Source organism: Leiobunum rupestre, chromosome 11 (genome assembly GCF_980474605.1).
Source record: "Leiobunum rupestre chromosome 11, qqLeiRupe1.1.hap1, whole genome shotgun sequence".
Taxonomy (NCBI): domain Eukaryota; kingdom Metazoa; phylum Arthropoda; class Arachnida; order Opiliones; family Sclerosomatidae; genus Leiobunum; species Leiobunum rupestre.
In genome coordinates, this window is record NC_143394.1 from 31423645 (window position 1) to 31442349 (window position 18705).

Consider the following 18705-nt stretch of genomic DNA (forward strand, 5'->3'; position numbering starts at 1 on the left):
ATGAATACGTTCTTGGACTCATTTCGTCTTTCTTCCAGTCATTTGGATAGTCGCTTTAGCATAGTGGGAGTGGGTAGTCTGCAGATTGAGAATGTCCGCGAGATTGACGAGGGCTCTTACATGTGTCGGGCGGAGAACCACGAGGACTCCGTCGATTCCAGTGCCAATATCGAAGTCGAAGTGCCCCCTCGTTTCATCAAGAAGCCCCAGAACCGTTACGCGTACGAAAAGGAAGATTTGGAGTTCGAATGCGAAGTGTACGGCAAACGGGAACCCATTGTCCAATGGTTCAAAAACGGAGAAAAAGTCATCGAAAACGAATATTTTCAAATCGTCAACAACTTCAACCTGAAAATTCTCGGTTTAGTCAAGGACGACGAAGGGGTCTATCAGTGCGTCGCTTCCAACTCCGCCGGAAACGTCCAGTCTTCGGCTCAGTTGCTCATTTTGGATCCAGGTACGCCCAACCATCCCCTCATTCGTAAATATCGTTGTATCCATATATATTTATACCGTACCGTATATTACGTGAAAGCCTAACGCATGATCTATTACGCGCTAACTTGGTTTAATCGATGATTTACGTTATTTATATTTCAAAACGCCGGTTTCGTAGTTTCTGAACCCGGAAGTATGGAATGACACGCATGATAACACGGTTTATTTAAATTTATTGTTTACACCATTTTTATTATTATTATTATTTTTTTCTTTTTCCGTTTTTATTTGACCTTCTCCCTTTTTCGTACTGATTTGGGTTCCGTAAACGAAAATCAATGTGGCACGATCTATTGTTGCACGATTGTGATTGCGTACCGACCCCGTTGGTGTTTGCGTATACGAAAATCCTACAAACTAGATTCTCCCCTCCCGACCACCTTGGTTTCTATCACCACCCCGTCTTCAGGTGACCAGCCGCGCGGCAAAGACGTGCCGTCGGCCCCTCGCGAGGTCACGGCGGTCATCGTCTCCACCCGCTTCGCCACTCTGTCCTGGCAAGCTCCCGTCCGCACTAACGGAAATATTTTTGCCTATTCCGTCTATTACAAAGAGGAAGGCTCTACCAGGTAAGCTATTTTCGTGGTGTTTACCACCCCTCGAAACCGTTACCTAATGACGACCTTCAAACTACAGGGAAAGAGTCATCAATACCACTCGACCTCGTTTGGAAGAAGTCAGCGTACAAGGCCTTCGACCGGCCACCAAGTACTTCTTCCGCGTGGTCGCCTACAACCAACACGGTCCTGGCGACACTTCCCGAGAAGTGACCGTCGTTACTCACCCCGAAGGTGAGTTGATCGCGTTTTAACCGGCCGACTGTCCATGATGGGCTGACCACTATTCGTAATCGGTGTACGAGTCAGTAGCTTTGACTTAATCGCCAAAGGCTGTACTGGTTGTAATCGATGTACAGAGTTTAAGAAAGTGGTTAGCTCCTCGACTGTCCGGTATCTTCCCATTGCGCCGAATCCCATTCGACCGAATTCCCATTAGACCGAATTCCGCCAATGTTTTAGATGAAATTAGCCCAAAGGCGGGTTTTGTATTTTTCTAATCGACCGACGCAATATTCACAATTGAGCGACCGCAAAAAAAGTTTTTTTTCTACTCCTTTTGATTTTTTGTGGAAGCGTTTTAATATATTTTTAAGTCTGTTGGAAACGATTTTTTGGTCTTCTTTTAATTAAATGTTTTTTATTAATACTATAAAATTTGAAGGTTAGGTTAGGTTAGGTAACACTGCATGCTGTTCTGACAGATGCTGCAACGGATAAAACCGAATCCTAAATCCGCCAAAGTGCGGCTTTTTCGGTCGAATGGGACAATCCCATTAGACCGAATCCTAAATCCGCCAAAGTGCGCCTTTTTCGGTCGAATGGGATTCGGCGCAATGGAACAGATTCGACTGACCATCGTATAAATCTTTATTCGTTTTTAAATCTCTCAAAAGTACACGTTCCTGGATCGCCCAAGAACTTGAAAGCGGCTCCCCAATCGCCTTCGACGATCTTAGTTCAATGGGAGCCGCCGGATCAACGGACGGATCCCATTTTGCATTACAAATTGTATTACATGGAAATGGGAACTTCGGAAGAGCACGAAGTCACCACTTCCGAAGTCAACTATTTACTTCGCGGGCTGAAGAAGTTTTGCGACTACAGCATTTGGGTCGTGGCTTATAATAAGAACGGGCCGGGCTTGAGTACCGAAGAAGTTGTGGTTCGAACGTTTTCCGATGGTATGTCTAGCGCGAGTTTCGTTTATTCGCGGTCAATGAGGTAGAATAAATAGAGATCCAAACAAATCTGTGATTCGCGGGACTCGTTTAATTTGAGTAGGAGAATTAGGCTTAAGTTTCAACTTTATCCAATCGTGTTGGCGCCATCTGTTTCTATAAGCAGACACTTTTGCAACATATATTAAGGTTTAGTTTTCCAATAACACGATAGATGGCACCAGCACGATTTGATTAAGTTCATTTACTAGGCCTAACTCTCCAACTCAACAAATACGGTACATTGAGTTGGGAATATTAATCTAGAGATTCAATCAAATCTGCTCCCCGCGAAACAAGTTTTTGAAAATTACGAATGTGCCGTCTCCTCTAAAATGACGAGAAAACGTTATCATATGACCAGTGTTGGAAATAAGGCGGTGGCGTCGGTCAAAGACCAGTTTATTTTGGGCTATGACCAGTAAATTAAATGGAATCTAGGGGTTTCACTGGTCATAATGACCAGTTTATTTTTAATTAAAAGTATAATTCTATACCGAAAAGAGAAAATGATAAAAGCGTTGCGCTCTCAGCTTATCACAGCCAATGAAATTGCGGATTTTTACTTATTTCTACTCCTAAACCGAACGTATTTCCTGGCATCTGGCAGTAATGCAATTCGACGTTCTTCTTAAGAATATGTTTAAGAAACATAGGCGTAGAAGACATGGATGCCTATCCTGCAATTTTTTTATGGCTTTTAGAAACAAAAAGAAGGTCAAAAAGGAGTAAAACTGTTTTTATTCGAAGGGCAAGAAGATGATGAAATATTTTTGAGATTCCTTAAGTAATGTAAGTGGTGGTAGAAAAGAGTGGTCATGACCAGTAAATTATGTTTTTTAAGTAGGGGGGTATTGTGGTCACATTGACCAGTACCTTTAAAAAGCTTATTTGCAACACTGCATATGACCCGTGGCGCCATCCATTATTTTTGAAAAAAAAATATTTTTGCCGGAAAACGCGTCTTATTTGAACGAACCATTGAGAGATAGACGGCACCACGGGTAGAATGATAAAGTTTTCTCGTCATTTGGGAGCAGACGGCAGTATTCTTATTTTTTAAAAACTTGTTTCGGGAAATACTGAAATCCGACGTTTTGATTGGACCTCTAGATTAATATTCCCAACTCAATGATACGGTCCCGCGAAACGGTAAGTCCTGGAAGGCGGATTTGGATCTCTATTTATTCTACCTCATTGTTCGCGGTCGTATTTTAAAACTTTCGTTGTAGTTCCTAGTGACACTCCCCAAAACGTCACGGCGGAAGCGGCGAGTTCGCATTCCATCATACTACGTTGGGAACCGCCACCGAAGGACACCCAAAATGGCGTCATAACGGGTTATAAAATTCGTTTCAAGTTGAAAGGCAGTCGCAGGGGCGATACCGTCACTACCGACGGTAATCGAAGGTTATTCGTTTTGCCAAATTTAGAGCGGGGAGCTCAGTACAGCATTAAGATCTCGGCTCAAACCGTCAACGGCTCCGGACCCGCGACGGAATGGCTCGTTGTTGAAACGTACCAAAACGATCTCAACGGTATGTTGACGTCATTTTTTTTATAAAAAAATAACATAAGTAATATCAAAAGTGACATAATTACCAAAAGTGTGACAATCCCTGTACTTTCGTATGCTAAAGGGATTAATGAATGCTCGACTCGAGATCGACCACCTAAAGGACTATTTGTTGTCGCCTATGGTATTATATCGTAGGTAGATGGCGATAGCATCTCCACAGAACGACGAAAAATAAAAAAATAAAACCAACTTTGACCAGTGCTACTTAATTCCTCCGTTCCTCACTACGAGGCGTTATTTGTTGGTTTTAACTTCCTTCCCTCCCCAGGGCATACTTTCCCTTCTCCCCTCCCCGCTTGTATTTCGCTCGTAACATTCATTAAGAAATAGGTCCGATTGACACACTTTTGGTAATTATGTCACTTTTGGTAACATAATAACAATATTAGGCTAAAATGATAAAAATTAAAAAGGTTTTTCTCGGCGCCACGAGCTCATGTTTTTTTTATTCGCACGCGGGCTTCAAAACAAAGCCAAAGCCCCTCGCGACTCCAGAACGTGCTCTCTGATATTAGGCTTAAATTTTTATCAAAAAAGTAGTCATCCAAAACGGTAGCGAGTCCAAGTCACAGCTTGAAGAGAGTATCAGTGTCGAAAAAAGGGTTCGGTTAGAAAATTAGGATTAAAGCCATACTAATTGTAATACTTATTGTTATTATGTTACTTATGATAATAATGATTGAATCGAAAATGATAATAGAGAAAAGAGTTCCGGAACAACCGAACAATATTCGCGGCAAACCAACGTCGAATTCGATCTACGTCACGTGGACGCCGCCTGAGAATCAGAACATTATGGTTCGAGGATATACCATTGGCTGGGGCATCGGTATTCCGGACGTCTATTCCAAAATATTGGACGGAAAACAGCGATACTACACGATAGAAAACCTGCGTAAGTGTTCTTCGCTGATCATTGAGATTTATTTCAACATTACGCTCATTTATTAAACTTATCGAATGTCAAATAGAACCGTCTTCGGAGTACGTTATTAGTCTAAGAGCGTTTAACCAAATGGGAGACGGACCACCTGGATACAATACCGTTAAGACTTTACTGGAAACTAGTAAGCGAAATAACAAAAGGTTGCGTTTGAAAAGAAATCATCAATAACCTTTAATAAACTTTTGGGTATCACCACAGCACCCGAGCCTTTGACTCCTATGATACCGCCTGTCGGCCTGAAAGCCATCGTCTTGTCATCATCAACCGTCGTGCTGTATTGGACCGATTCGACTCTTTCCAAAAATCAAATTGTGACCGACAACCGTTACTACACTGTTCGCTACACCAGCTTCAATTACCAGAACAACCCGAAGTACAAGTACTTCAACTCAACGGAGCTTAACTGCATGATCGACGACCTGAAACCTAACACTCAGTACGAATTTGCCGTTAAAGTCGTCAAAGGACGCCGTGAAAGTACGTACAGTATGACGGCCTTCAACTCCACCCAAGAAGCTGGTAAGTTGTACTTGACCTTTTTGCAACTTGGAACTGAGCGATATATTAAGTCCGTTTTGGTACCAACAGCTCCTTCTTCACCTCCGCGTGACTTAACTGCAGTCATGAACGATAATCCAACTATCGTAAGCTTGCATTGGCAACCGCCTAAGCAGCCGAATGGTCAAATAACAGGTATTTACCAGTAAAACGGTAGACTTGGTTTGTAATTTTTTTTATTTTAATTTGGTTTTGCGAATTTAGGGTACGTCATATTCTACACGACTGACAATACGCGTCAGGATCGAGATTGGGTCGTCGAAGGAGTTGTCGGTGACAAGATGACCACCATGATCAAAGGCTTAACGGCTGATACGGTTTATTACTTCAAAATACAAGCCAGGAACAATAAAGGCTACGGACCCTTCTCATCTGAGATCTCTTTTCAAACTGGGCCGGGTGAGTCAAAGAATCCATTTGCATTTTATGACGCGATGCTTGACGTACACTTATTTATCAATAAATCACCGATACCTACTGCTCCAATCAAGAAAATGGCCAATCACTTATTACTGAAACGTTAGTTCAAAATATTACTGTGATGCTAAGTTGGCTGCGCAACCAAGGGGTTGACGATTAAGCCAAAATCAGTCATTAGTGATATTTTAAACTATGCACACTACACATTTAATTTAAAAGTACCATATTCTGGTATCGAGCACAATTACGTTTCATTGACTTTTCACCCATTTTACTTTTTATTTGATGCATGTATTTTTTTTTCTCTTTCTCTCTCTCTCTCGTATTTTTTGCTCTTCTCTCTTCTGTCTTTGGTTTATGTTGTCTGTATTGTTGCCATGAATCGTCGTATCTTATCCAGACAATGGCGTCGCTCCTGGAGCGTCACTTCAGGGTAAGATATAGTGAACTTGCACAAAAATCATCCATAAATAAAATATCTCTGACTAGTTTGTTGTTTTTGCCATTAACGAATGTATTAATATTTGATCAGATGGTGCCGGAATCACGAACAACATGTTGTACATCATAATAGCTTGCGTGTCTGGTGTAACGTTGATTATTATAATCGCCGTTAGCGCCATCGTGTGCAGAAGACGTCAAGGTTACATGGGTCCCAGCAGAAACAAAGGGTAGGTGGTACTTGAAGGTGGTTCTCTTTGAACGTATCTCATTGATAATGTTCCGTTGTCAGTTATGGAGCTAACAAAGGTAAAGCTGGCGGTAAGGAATTAAAGCCACCGGATCTCTGGATTCACCATGACCACATGGAGCTGAAAGCTTTGGACAAGAGTCACAATGGCGGCGATCCTGCCATGACTGTTACACCAATACCTAGAAATTCTCAGGATTTGGGCGACGAACCCATCATTAGCACGATGGAAAAGAAGAAGCCGACGTATATGGGTACATTGAAGGCTTTTATTTAATATCATTGATAAAAATTGCACTGAATGAATTTTTATTTTGCTCGTTGCTTCGCTAGCGTATTATTATTTTCTTATTAGTTTTCTTTTGTTTCAATTATTTTTTATAAACGTTCTTGGCGTAAAACGCAATTGCTTAATTGGCTGCGTGTTCTTCGTTCTACACAATCCCTATCTTGGAAAATGTTGTTGGTTAGGAGGAGGCAGCACTTACGAAGCCTCTGAAGATAAAGGCGAGGAAGCTGGCCTTTTGGTCAGACGATCCATTAGAGCCAAACCTATTATGATACCCATTGAGTCTCAACCTCTAAACAGTGTGCACAGAAATGAACAGTGTAAGTTTAGCGGCCGAGAACTTTTACAAAAGGAAGCATGCGTTATTTATAATTTTTTTCTGAATTAATTTGGTGGTGTTCGTATTTAATTTGGGAATTATCTTAAGCGGATACAATTATTTGTAATTATTTCCAGCCGTGTCTTCAGTCGCGCCGGTCCCCAACGGAACTTTAAATCAACCACAACCGCACGCTGATAATGGCGGTGGGACTCTAGGCAGACCTCTTTACCCTCGGACTCAATATAATATACCTAGGGCACACGTCACCATAGATGCCTCACATCAAGGTACTTACCACGGCTTACCTCAAATGGAACTATAATTAAAGCTGGTTCCCTCTTAGTTTCAACAGAGCTACCATCTCCTGGCACTCATAGTCAAATTGGACCATTAACTTACGAGCAAGTGACGGCTCTCGCTCAGTCTGGTGGGCTTGAGCAAGCTCCTCCTTCTTATAGCAGCGCTTTAGCTGGAACTCCGGGGTCTGGTCAAGATACTGGGGGAGGAGGAACGATGACTAAAAGACAAATTGGTCATCCTTTGAAAAGTTTCAGTGTACCAGCGCCGCCACCTCAAAGTGGTGCTACCACGCCTCAACCCAAACACCCAATAGGTATAGGCTCTACCATGTTTAGAAACTGCTTTATTTATTTTCGAAAAAGTGTCGTTTTGGTTCAGATAACGTGAAGTATTTTAATATTTGAGTAAAAATTTTGTTTTTAGGGGTGCGACCGCAAGTTGTTATGAGTCCCTTGAAAAAAACACTCTCATCTAGTACCTTACCAGGGTCAACTTCATCAGTCACCCAACCGCAACCAACAGGTTCCTTGCTCAAGTCTAGGCCAGCTGCTACTGGCGCTATTACAGCGAGACCACTGCCTGAAACACAATCATCCAGATTACTGGGAAAAGAAGAGCTTACGGTATGCTCTTGTTGAATTATTAAGGCAATTCGAAACCGTATCTAATATAATATTTTTCAATATCAGCAATCTTATAGCACAGAAGAACTAAATCAAGAAATGGCGAATTTAGAAGGACTAATGAAAGATCTTAACGCCATAACTGCTTCAGAGTTCGAATGCTGATTTATCAAAAATGGAACAATCTACCCCCGTGTAAATACCTAATTTTTTAATCCAAATGTCGCCGGTTAAAACTCGTGGACATCATCGTAACGATAATTTAAACTTCCAATATGAGAAAATTTGTTCGTGGTTCTCTGGTCAGAGACTCGAGTATTATTTTTTACGATACCACAGTATGTGCGTGAGTGTTTGTGCATATGATAAACATTTGTGAATATACCTCAAATATACTCAATTGATTTATGAAAGAAAAAGGACATTGCAAAACTTAAACGCAGATTGAATCTCAAAAGAGTTCATTAACTTAACTAGGAAATTTTTCTAATGAAACCATCCTTTGAGGCGGGGAGGCTAATCGAATTTTTTAAAAATTCAAAAATGTGTTTTTAAGTCATTTGTTAATTTAACTTTATCATGTATAAGAAAGGAGTAACTTTATTCCATCGTGCCATTTTGTAAATACACGTTTTTTAACTATTTTTAGTACTGGTATTTGATTTTACTGTGTCTCTTGAGTTTGCCAAAGTGAATTCATTTTGATTTTGCTGAGTAAGTGTACAAATCATTCAGCTTATAAAGTTGCCAAATGAAACGAACAAAATCGAAAATGTGGAAAAATGTCTTTTCATAACCTACATCATTTTTTGACATAGGCTTACGCCAATATAAATCTATTTAAAGGGAATATAACCCGCAAAGCAATCTTTATGGAAGACCCCTTCAATTTTTCAAATTTCCCGTACAGGTGGCGCCAAACATTTCTACAGCCAAAGGCAAGAGCGGCCAGAGCTGCAAACGTTGGTGTTCCACACCAAATACCTGAGGTTATATTCCCTTTAAAGGGGAACGGCCAAGTTTTTCCAAATATGGCCTTATTTCCCTATCAAAAGATTAACAAGACGTTCAATATACTAACATGTACCTTTTTTTGTCTTGAAAAAATAGCTTTTGGCCTAAAAAGTTTAAATGAAAAATAACGCCAGGTGTTTGCGTTTGAATTTTCGCCGACATCTTAGGGGCTGCCGCCAGCGCCCCTAACCCCGTATGAGCGATTTGCGAACTATCCTAACTTTTAAAATCGCGCAATTTAGGCTTAGGTCTCTTATAACGCGCTTTTACGTTGTTTTTTCTGTCTCACCGACCTCTAACCAGGTGTCGCGGCGGACGCGCTTTTCGATTTTCCGAAATTTATTTATTTTATTAAAAATTAACCATTCAATATTTTTTGATGCGGTTTTCGCCATAAATTTTAGTTTTTCATGGGCTATAGGGCTATCTAACTGGTTAAAGCTTGACCGTTCCCCTTTAAAGCAAGTGGCGGCTCCTGACTAGTTGCATTCGCTCGCACTAGATGTCGTTAGCGTAAAAATCAAAACAAGTTGAGTAAGCATCAAAATCTAGCTTAAAAGGTGTGGCAAATTGGGAGCTTCTCGCGTTGATTGGCTTTTCGGAAAAGCGTTATTATTATTAACTTATTAAACATGTGGTTTCGGGAGGCCAATAGATGGCCGACAACTCGCCCTTCGCTTTAAGTTCCAGAAGATGCTGCCACCTAGAAGCATTTTTGTAAACCTTTTTACTTTTCTTTTATAGAGCCACCATTAACTTGTTTTAAGTCCCGGAAAGTGCTGCCACCTAGAAGCCTTTTGATTTTTTTTTACCTTTGATAGGCTTCCCTTCTACATTATTCCGACCCCCCCCCTTCGAGCTTAGAAAAGATAGCGCCATCTACTTTAATACCTGTCAACTAAATGTGTTAAGAAATAGCAGACGACTTTTGGATATAATTTCACTTGCTTTAAACCATAATTCATTATGGGTCTTTTCCAGTAGCGTCACCAACAATAGGCACAGGTAGACACGCGCCTACGTTGAAATATTTTGGGCCTACTTGGGGGCCCCAAAATTTCAAAAAAACTTTCCAATAGGGCCCTCAAAATGTGTTAATAATGTGCCTATTTAAAGCCTGGGTCTTAAATGTTTTTGGAAAATAACCATTGTATAAAATATTTCTCAATATTATATTCCAAGAAGATAGGCTTATGGTATAAGGTATACTAGAAAAGAAAAAGGCGTCGTAGAAAGATTTTTAGGATATACAGATTTGCGCAAGTTTGATTCTGAAACCAATAGTTTGGCCATAATTAGTCTTCTAAGGGAAAGCGGTTGGAAAATTTAAAATTGTGTCGCGCTCACCGTTTAAATTTAGTTTTGGTTGACTTTTGCCAGTTCGGGAATTGCTAGGTTTAGTTCAAGCAACTTTCAAAGCAATTCTGTTATTAGATGTGAGTATTTTGAGAACTCCCAGTAAGATCTGGATTATGACGTCGTTCTTAAAATGCAACAAAGCTGCAACACAAGGTGGTGGAGCGGAAAAAAAAGGCCTCCATTATTTTAGAAATAGGTTGAATTCGGTAGTTTTGACATTAGAGAATTTGGTTGAAAACTGGAAATCTGAGGACTGAGGAGGCAGCTGCAAGTCGTGGGTATATTTCTCAATTATAAAACTTTAGCAACTTGATTTTGATTGTGGCTCTAGAGGAAGTATTAGGTGCTACCAACTCTATTTCGGAATATTTGCAAAATTCAAAAGTCATTTTCACTGAAGCGGTTGCTATTTGTGAAGCTACAGTAGCTGGGTTAGAAAATGTAAGAAACACTGATCGATTTGAAAACATTTGGGAAGAAGCTTCAAAGATGGCAAAGTCCGCCCTTATCGCCATGCCTGATCGCAACAGCGAACCTTAAAGTTTACGAAAGCGGAAGATAATTCCTAACAAGAGGCTAAATCATAGTGTCATTAATCGATAAGATGAGATCTACCTACTACGAGTTAATTGATAAATTTATATCAGAAATGAAATCTAGATTTTTGAAAACACTGGCCTTTTCAAAGGAATAATCCTTCCTTGACGAAAATGACGTTATATCTCATTGTAAAACATACAAGCGGTTCAATTTTGATATACATGCTTTAAAAGGGCAGATCGGAGTAGCCAGAAATTTGATTAAATCAAAAAACCTGAGCACCGTTACCGACGGCTTTCTGTATTTAATAACGTTGGAAGATGACTTTCCAGATTTAGTTAAGTACTATAAAACTGTCCTGTGTATTCCCGTGGCAAATACCATTTCAGAAAGAAGTTTTAGTACTCTCAACAGAATTGAAACGCGTCTACGGACAACAATGGGTGAGGACAGACTTTCAAATCTGGCCATTCTATCGATTAATCTCGACTTATCTAACTGCATCAAGGAAAACCCTATGTTAGTGGTCGACGAGTTTGGAAAAACATCTAACCGTAGAATATCATTTTTTGATTAAGAAACTTATAATCCAAAAAATGTTATTTTACTCTTGCCAATAAGTGTATAAAGAATGAAGACAGAATATTTTGTAAGGAGGTAATAATGAGGGAGGGGGGTGTATTTAGGCATCTAGGAGCAACAAACACAGCACCCCAAATAAGGAGAACGCAGCAAGTCAAAAGTCGTGCATTTTCTTTTGTCCATTTTTCATTGGTTAGACCATGGTTAGACGCTTTAACGCCTGCTGCCGTCGGAAGGGGAAAATTCCGAAATTGTCTTCTCCCCCGCCCGTAAAACGTTCATCAGGGGCGTATTAACCATTAGGCCGAGTAGGCACGTGCCTACGGCGCCATTTTTCTAGGGGCGTCAAAACTGTGATAAAGCCCCACGGTAGAAGTACGTGGGTTGCCCCTACTTAGCTGACCAACCCGTTAGACAATGCCCAGGGGCGGAAAATAATTATGTGCCTAAAGGCGCCGAAAGGGTTAATCCGCCCCTGACGTTCATCGTAAAGGCTCGTCCAATGAAATTTGCACACAACACTGCATTGATGTGTTTAAAGGCTAGCTGCGTTCTCCTTGTGTTTGTTGCTCCTAGGTGGCACCATGAGGTGGTTTGTTCTGGAACAAATAGTGGTCTTGGCCCAAGGTTCGTAAAAAAGGGAACAATAGTTGATTTTATAAAATAAAAAGTGGTCTTGGCCAACTTGTTAAAATGTTGCTCCTACGTCACAAGACACGGCTTTATTAGTATATTCTTCGCACGAGTGCTTTTCACCAGCTCTAGAAAAACGTATATTCCTCTGGCGAGTGTAGAGCGCGCTCGTAGGCTTGTCAAAGTAAGAGACTGTGACGTAAGAGCCACATTTAAACAAGAAAACCACGTTACTTTATAAAAAAGAACTATTCCAGTCGGAACAAGATTTTGACTACTTTGCTACCAGAGTTCAGACAACTATTGGCAAAATGATTTTTCCATGGTTTTCCTCCACTGATATTTCCATGTTTTGTATAGGCTTCCCTACCACAGATATTTCCATGTTTTGTATAGGCTTCCCTACCACAGATATTTCCATGTTTTGTATAGGCTTCCCCACCACAGATATTTCACAAATTTTCTTAGGTTTTCTCCCACAGTTATTTCCAGGATTTGTCAGGGCTTTCCCCACTGATATTTCATTGATTTTCTAAGCTTTCCCTCACAGATGTTTCACTATTTTTTCTAGGTTTTCTCTCACAGTTATTTCCAGGATTTTTACATTTAAACAAGAAGGCCACGTTAATTTATGAAAAAAGAATTATTAAAGGGGAACGGTCAAGCTTTAACCAGTTAGATAGCCATATAGCCCATAAAAAAACTAAAATATATGGCGAAAACCGCATCAAAAAATATTGAGTGGTTAATTTTTAATAAAATAAAGAAATTTCGGGAAATCGAAAAGGGCGCGTCCGCCGCGACACCTGGTGAGAATTCGGTGAGACAGAAAAACAACGTAAAAGCGCTGCTGAAGACGGCATACGCGAAAAATATGTTTTGCACGCGCGGCGCGTTCCAGTTATAAGAGACCTAAGCCTAAATTGCACGATTTTATAAGTTAGGATAGTTCGCAAATCGCTCATACGGGGTTAGGGGCGCTGGCGGCAGCCCCTAAGATGGCGGCTAAAATTCAACACTTGGCGTTATATTTCGTTTCAACCTTTTGGGCCAAAAGCTGTTTTTTCAAAAAAGGTACGTGTTAGTATATTGCACGTCTTGTTAATCTTTTGATACGGAAATAAGGCCATATTTGGAAAAGCTTCGCCGTTCCCCTTTAAACTATTCTTTTGTTCGGGAGGAAATAATTACCCTATAACGTCAACTATTCATCATGGTCAGAGTATTGGAACTACAATTTTTACTGCTCCTCGAAAGCAAGAGTAAAGAGAGTAAACTGATGAAATCATCTACTTAACCAGAATTTATCTATTAAAATAGCTATTCGCTTCACAGAATCGGAGGGCCGGCGTTAGGGGGGGGGAGGCAGGGGGTAAGCGGGGCAAAAGACAATTTCTAAAAATCTAATTTTGAAGTTAAAAAATTTGGAGGGGGGGGGGGCTGAGAACGCTTACCTGGGACCCGCAAAATCCTAGCGCCGGCCCTGCTAATAGGGCAAAATTAAGGCCTACCTAAGAATATGTCACTGCGGAGATCTAAGTTGGCTAAAATAAAAGTTGACTTTCCGATTTGGCCAACCGGAATTCAATGTAATAAGGTTTTTAACAGCCGTATAAATTTACCATTATTATTCAGGGTTTGTACACGACCTGGAAAAGTCAGGGAATTTGAGAAAATTTCCAAAAGGTAACGTAATTTGAAAATGTTTTCAAAAGGTCAGGGAAACGTCAGAGAATTTGAAAATGATTTCAAAAGGTCAGGGAAAAGTCAGAGAATTTGAAAATGTTTTCAAAAGGTCAGGGAAAAGTCAGAGAATTTGAAAGTTATACCAAAAGGTCAGGGAAAAGTCAGAGAATTTGAAAGTTATTCCAAAAGGTCAGGGAAAAGTCAGAGAATTTGGAAGTTATTCCAAAAGGTCAGTGAAAAGTCAGAGAATTTGAAAGTTATTCCAAAAGGTCAGGGAAAAGTCAGAGAATTTGAAAGTTATTCCAAAAGGTCAGTGAAAAGTCAGAGAATTTGAAAGTTATACCAAAAGGTCAGGGAAAAGTCAGAGAATTTGAAAGTTATTCCAAAAGGTCAGGGAAAAGTCAGAGAATCTGAAAGTTATTCCACAATGTCAGGGAAAAGTCAAGGAATTTGAAAATGGTCCCAAAAAGTAAGGGAATTTTAAAATGACCCCAAAAAAATCAGGCAAATAAATTTTTGAAATAAAAAATTTTTCAAGATTTTTATCTCAAACCATTCATTTATTCTACAAAAATGGTTAGGGAAAATTTGACAATTTGGTCAGGGAAAACCTGGAAATGTTAGGAAAATTAATTCCGGAAATTTTGTACGAACCCTGTTATTATTATTAAGCCAAACCTTGAGTTGACGGTCAGTCATAGAATTTGAGATAAGGCCGTGCACTATGCCAGAGGGGACAGGAACGGCAGGTCCAGGACTTGAGAACCTAGCCTAAGCCAACCCCCCACCCTCTTGGCCAAAACACCAGTCTTCTCATAGCACCCCAAATAAAGCGGAACCTTATTGTTGTTGCTTAGCTCTGAGAGGAGATACAAACATCTACAAGCCAATAGATTTGGATAACCTTGCCATGAAGTTTCTTTTTAAGACCAAAGTCAACACAGAAGCAATTAATTACGACAATTTTTGCATGAAAAATGATAGCATAAACCACTCCTCCGTTAATCAAGGCCGATTTTTACCACCGTGTTTGTCTGTCTGTCTGTCTGTCAGGCCTGCGAACGCGTTCGCATTTTCGGGGCAAAGGTTAATCATTGCGTACGCAGTTTCTCGAAAGCCGCGTTCGCAATTGCTTGGAATTAGGGAACGAAGTCGAAAGATTGGCAAAACCACCGTGTGACGGTGAGCGTTAACGGATAAATTTGCGGTTGGGTTGGGTTTGGTTGTTGCTTTTCGTTAACGTTCACTGTCGCGGGAGTTTTAATTCAGTTTGATTGGATATTTTTTGTTATGTGTTGAGTGGGAATATTGAGTTTGTGTTGTGTTTGTTGTGTTTGTGTATTTTCTCCAACTTCTTCTTGACATTTGGGACGGATCGAGTGCTGAGTGTTATGGCAACCTCTCAACGTCCAATGGCAGGGTTTCCACCAACTGTTCACGATATTCGTCTTAGTGTCAATTTGCGATCGTATCGAGCGGGATTTGAACCCAAAACCTCCTATATGCCAGGCGGACGTTCTACCACAGAACCACCGATACTTATTACGCTTCTTCGGAAATTAGACTTTCAGATTTATCGGAAGTGTATATTACTAATTAATAGAGAATTAAATTTCGGTATTTATTTATATAGAACGAAATTTCGTGTTCGATTTAAATTTTTGCATCGAAGATATTTTAATGTAGCGTCTTCTCTGTTGATTAAAAACAAAAGCGCCGCCCTGGTTTTGAAACCGGGCCGTTCAGTGAGGCAGTTGAGCGCTCTACCACAGAACCAACGATAACTCCAAACTTCAAATAAGACACTCATCGTAAGCATAATAGTTAATAAAGTCTTGAATTTTTTTGTTTAATATAATAAGTTGCTTAATTTCAATTTGGTACTTTTGTTTAGTGTTTTTTTAATGAATGGAGTTAAAGATTTTTTTCTTCTATTATTTGACGTTTTATTTTTGCTGTTGTATATTTTTTATCTTTTATTCTTTTAAAATTATTTACTTCTTCCGCGAAATGGTTAATTTTTTTGGAGGAACCTTTTTGTCACTTATTTTTTGTCTATTAATGTTTTGAGAACATTTACGTTTTCGGAAAGAATCATTTTTGATGGAACCTTCTAACATGGAGAGTACCCGAGGTGTTTTTTCCCGATTTTGTTCAAAGTCGGGTGATATGTAGACCTATATAAGATATGAGATTTCCCAAAAGAAGACGTTGCACTACCCAGCCGTTTTTCCATGGCAACCAAAAATGTTTTTGACAACTTAAAAATCTAAAATCTCTATGGAAATTAGCATGGGATTTTTTCGGTTTCTCAGGGATAATTAAAAAAAAATTAAAATTTTGAATTTTTTTTAAATCACGAAATGGGTAATTTGGATCACATTTAGGTAAGCTTCATCAAGTTTGGGTAAATTGAAACATTTTTGGGGTAAATTTGTAACAAATTTTGGTAAAATAAGGAAAAAATCTTATTTTGGTTGTAAGTGGTCAAAAACATTTTCGGTTGCCATGGCAAATCGAATGGGTAGTGCAACGTCTCCTTTTGGGAAATTTCATTTCTCATGAAACGTTTAAAAAAATTGAATTGTACCAATTGTTGGGGTTAATTAAGGAAAAAATCGTATTTTGATAAAAGTGGTAATTCTGGAAAAAATAACAAAAATTGGATAAAGCAATGTTTGAAATTTCAGTAAAAGATCAAAATTGGGTAAAACGATCAAAATTTTAAAAAATGACGAAAAAAGGTGAAAACGAAAAAAAACTGTAGGAATTTGGTAAAATCGGCCAAAATTGGGTAAAACAGTTTCTCTTGGTTATCTCAGCCAAAATTGGGTAAAACTGTTTAAATTGGGTAAACTCGGCCAAAATTGGGTAAAACTGATTAAATTGGGTAAACTCGGCCAAAATTGGTGAAAACTGTTTAAATTGGGTAAACTCGGCCAAAATTGCGAAAAAGTGTTTAAATTCGATCGTGTAATTCTTAAAACAAAAACGTTCAGCTTGAACGTAAAAGAGGTTTTTACTGCATTCTTCCCCCTTAAGATATTTAGCGTCTTCGTTTTTTTTAAAGATTTTTTTATTTGTCGCATTTTCTTTAGAGATTTTGCTTTTCCGTGGAAAACTACGCGTTATATTTATGAATTTCGCGATTTCGTTGAGGATGGTGTTTTTTCATGAGAAGTGTACGTGCAAAGATGGAACCCTTTTCATAATTTTATTTAAATTGACGATGTGACTCTATATAATATCAAATTTAAATACAATTTTTACAGAATCCGAACCGATAATGAATTGAAAGTATAATTTTAAAAGAAATAATATAGGAAGATGAAATAAAAAAATAACTAAAAATGCATATGATAATCGTAGTAAAAGCATACAAAACACAAAATTTCTCTGCAGTGTGCACATTTTACAAACCTATTTTTGGTACAATTTGATTTATTACAAGAAAGCGAGTCAGTAACGGAAAAGGTAAAACAGGCTTCCTTGACCGAGTAGAAAAGGGGCTTTTCCTCACATAGACCAGACGAAAATCAAGAATATTTAATCATCGGCTTAAATATAGGCGACGAAAATTGATTATGAAGTAAAGAATGCATTCGAATGATATTATTCCTCGATGTGATTTCGTCTGAAGGATTTTCGTCAGATAACTCCAAATTCGCGGTTGAATAAATTTCTTTAGCATAATATTTAAGCTGTCTGTTGAAGGTTGTGTCCAGTGGTTGGCAGATAGAAGTTGATTTTTCAGGAATAATTTTTAGTTCGCATTTCGGTTGTCCATTGACACCAAAATATTTATCGTATAGCGATTTGTTTGTGTGTCCGGACCAAGAATCCAGCAGCAGCAAAAAATCTTCTTTCACACTTTTTAACAGAACGTTGCTTAGAAAATATTCTACGTGGGATGATGTTAATTTTCCAGAAACACTGCAAGTTAAGGTAACATAAACATCTCCGACAATATCACTGGCCATTGTTTATGAGATATTCAACCGTGTATGAATGTGTCACCAGATTTGTTGGAGACTTCGCAAATCCAAAAGTAAGTTTCTCGCCCTTGTGAGAAAGTGTTCGCCCGGCTGTGAGTTCGTAAAAAAACTGCGCTTGATCTGTATTGATAACGTTCTTGGGAATGTATTTTGGTGCTATTTTCTTAATCAACATTTGAAATTCTTTGGCGGAATCAGAAATTGCGACAATATCTCTTTGTTCGCGTTTGCTTACGAGTTTCGTTACTTTTCGACTTGAAATACCGTGACTAATTTTGAAATTAGAAATCCAATGATGACTTGCCCGGAAAGTGAAATTTGGGTCTTTGAATGTACGCGAGGCTTGAATAGCCCATTTCTGTAAATGTACATCGCGTACGCGTTTGAATTCTTTTCGAGCTTCCTGGAACCGTTCAGACGTAACTTTATCAATAAAGTTATACTTTTCATACTTCGTCCCACCGGAAGCGACTTGATCCTCCCATCTCTTCTTGCAATTATTGTATTTCAATTCTTTACAACCTTTTTTCTGAAGCGTTGTAATGTTCCAGTTTGGGTGTTCTTGTTTTCTTTCTAGGGAACAACCATCTGAAATTTCCATTGGTAGTTCGGCGCCATCGTCACTGACTAGTATAGGTTGGCTGTACCAAGAGCCATGGCTACTGCTTGATACTTGAGAACAAGTAGCTGAGCTAGGTGACTGATTCACTTTAACGTTAAAGAAACAACTATATTGTATTACATTTATTTTGTAAATCTAATTTAAAAGTATTTATATTAAAAAAAGTGAACTATATACTAAAATCGACAAGAAGATATCTTTTGCAAATAATTTATTTTAAAGAAATTGTAATGAAATCATTTTTAATTTAAAAAATATATTATTATTAATA

General features: G+C 39.0%; 1 protein-coding gene across 3 annotated transcripts in view; it reads left to right on the plus strand.

Moving 5' to 3' along the window:
- The window catches only part of fra (neogenin protein frazzled), a 121693-nt gene extending 113270 nt beyond the window's left edge, over nucleotides 1–8423 (plus strand). Inside the window, exons 6-23 of one of the 3 annotated variants that reach the window (XM_090164240.1) lie at nucleotides 39–457; nucleotides 860–1067; nucleotides 1135–1289; nucleotides 1952–2239; nucleotides 3508–3813; nucleotides 4555–4749; nucleotides 4826–4921; nucleotides 4987–5319; nucleotides 5389–5493; nucleotides 5563–5757; nucleotides 6179–6211; nucleotides 6311–6449; nucleotides 6512–6723; nucleotides 6941–7078; nucleotides 7215–7367; nucleotides 7424–7693; nucleotides 7804–8003; nucleotides 8070–8423. In XM_090164240.1, coding sequence (XP_090020366.1) covers nucleotides 39–457; nucleotides 860–1067; nucleotides 1135–1289; nucleotides 1952–2239; nucleotides 3508–3813; nucleotides 4555–4749; nucleotides 4826–4921; nucleotides 4987–5319; nucleotides 5389–5493; nucleotides 5563–5757; nucleotides 6179–6211; nucleotides 6311–6449; nucleotides 6512–6723; nucleotides 6941–7078; nucleotides 7215–7367; nucleotides 7424–7693; nucleotides 7804–8003; nucleotides 8070–8168 — 3544 coding nt within the window. In that variant the 3' untranslated portion in view covers nucleotides 8169–8423. The remainder of the gene's footprint in view (nucleotides 1–38; nucleotides 458–859; nucleotides 1068–1134; nucleotides 1290–1951; nucleotides 2240–3507; nucleotides 3814–4554; nucleotides 4750–4825; nucleotides 4922–4986; nucleotides 5320–5388; nucleotides 5494–5562; nucleotides 5758–6178; nucleotides 6212–6310; nucleotides 6450–6511; nucleotides 6724–6940; nucleotides 7079–7214; nucleotides 7368–7423; nucleotides 7694–7803; nucleotides 8004–8069) is intronic. The other 2 variants (XM_090164241.1, XM_090164242.1) reach the window with 2 other exon arrangements.
- The last annotated feature ends 10282 nt before the right edge of the window (nucleotides 8424–18705 follow it).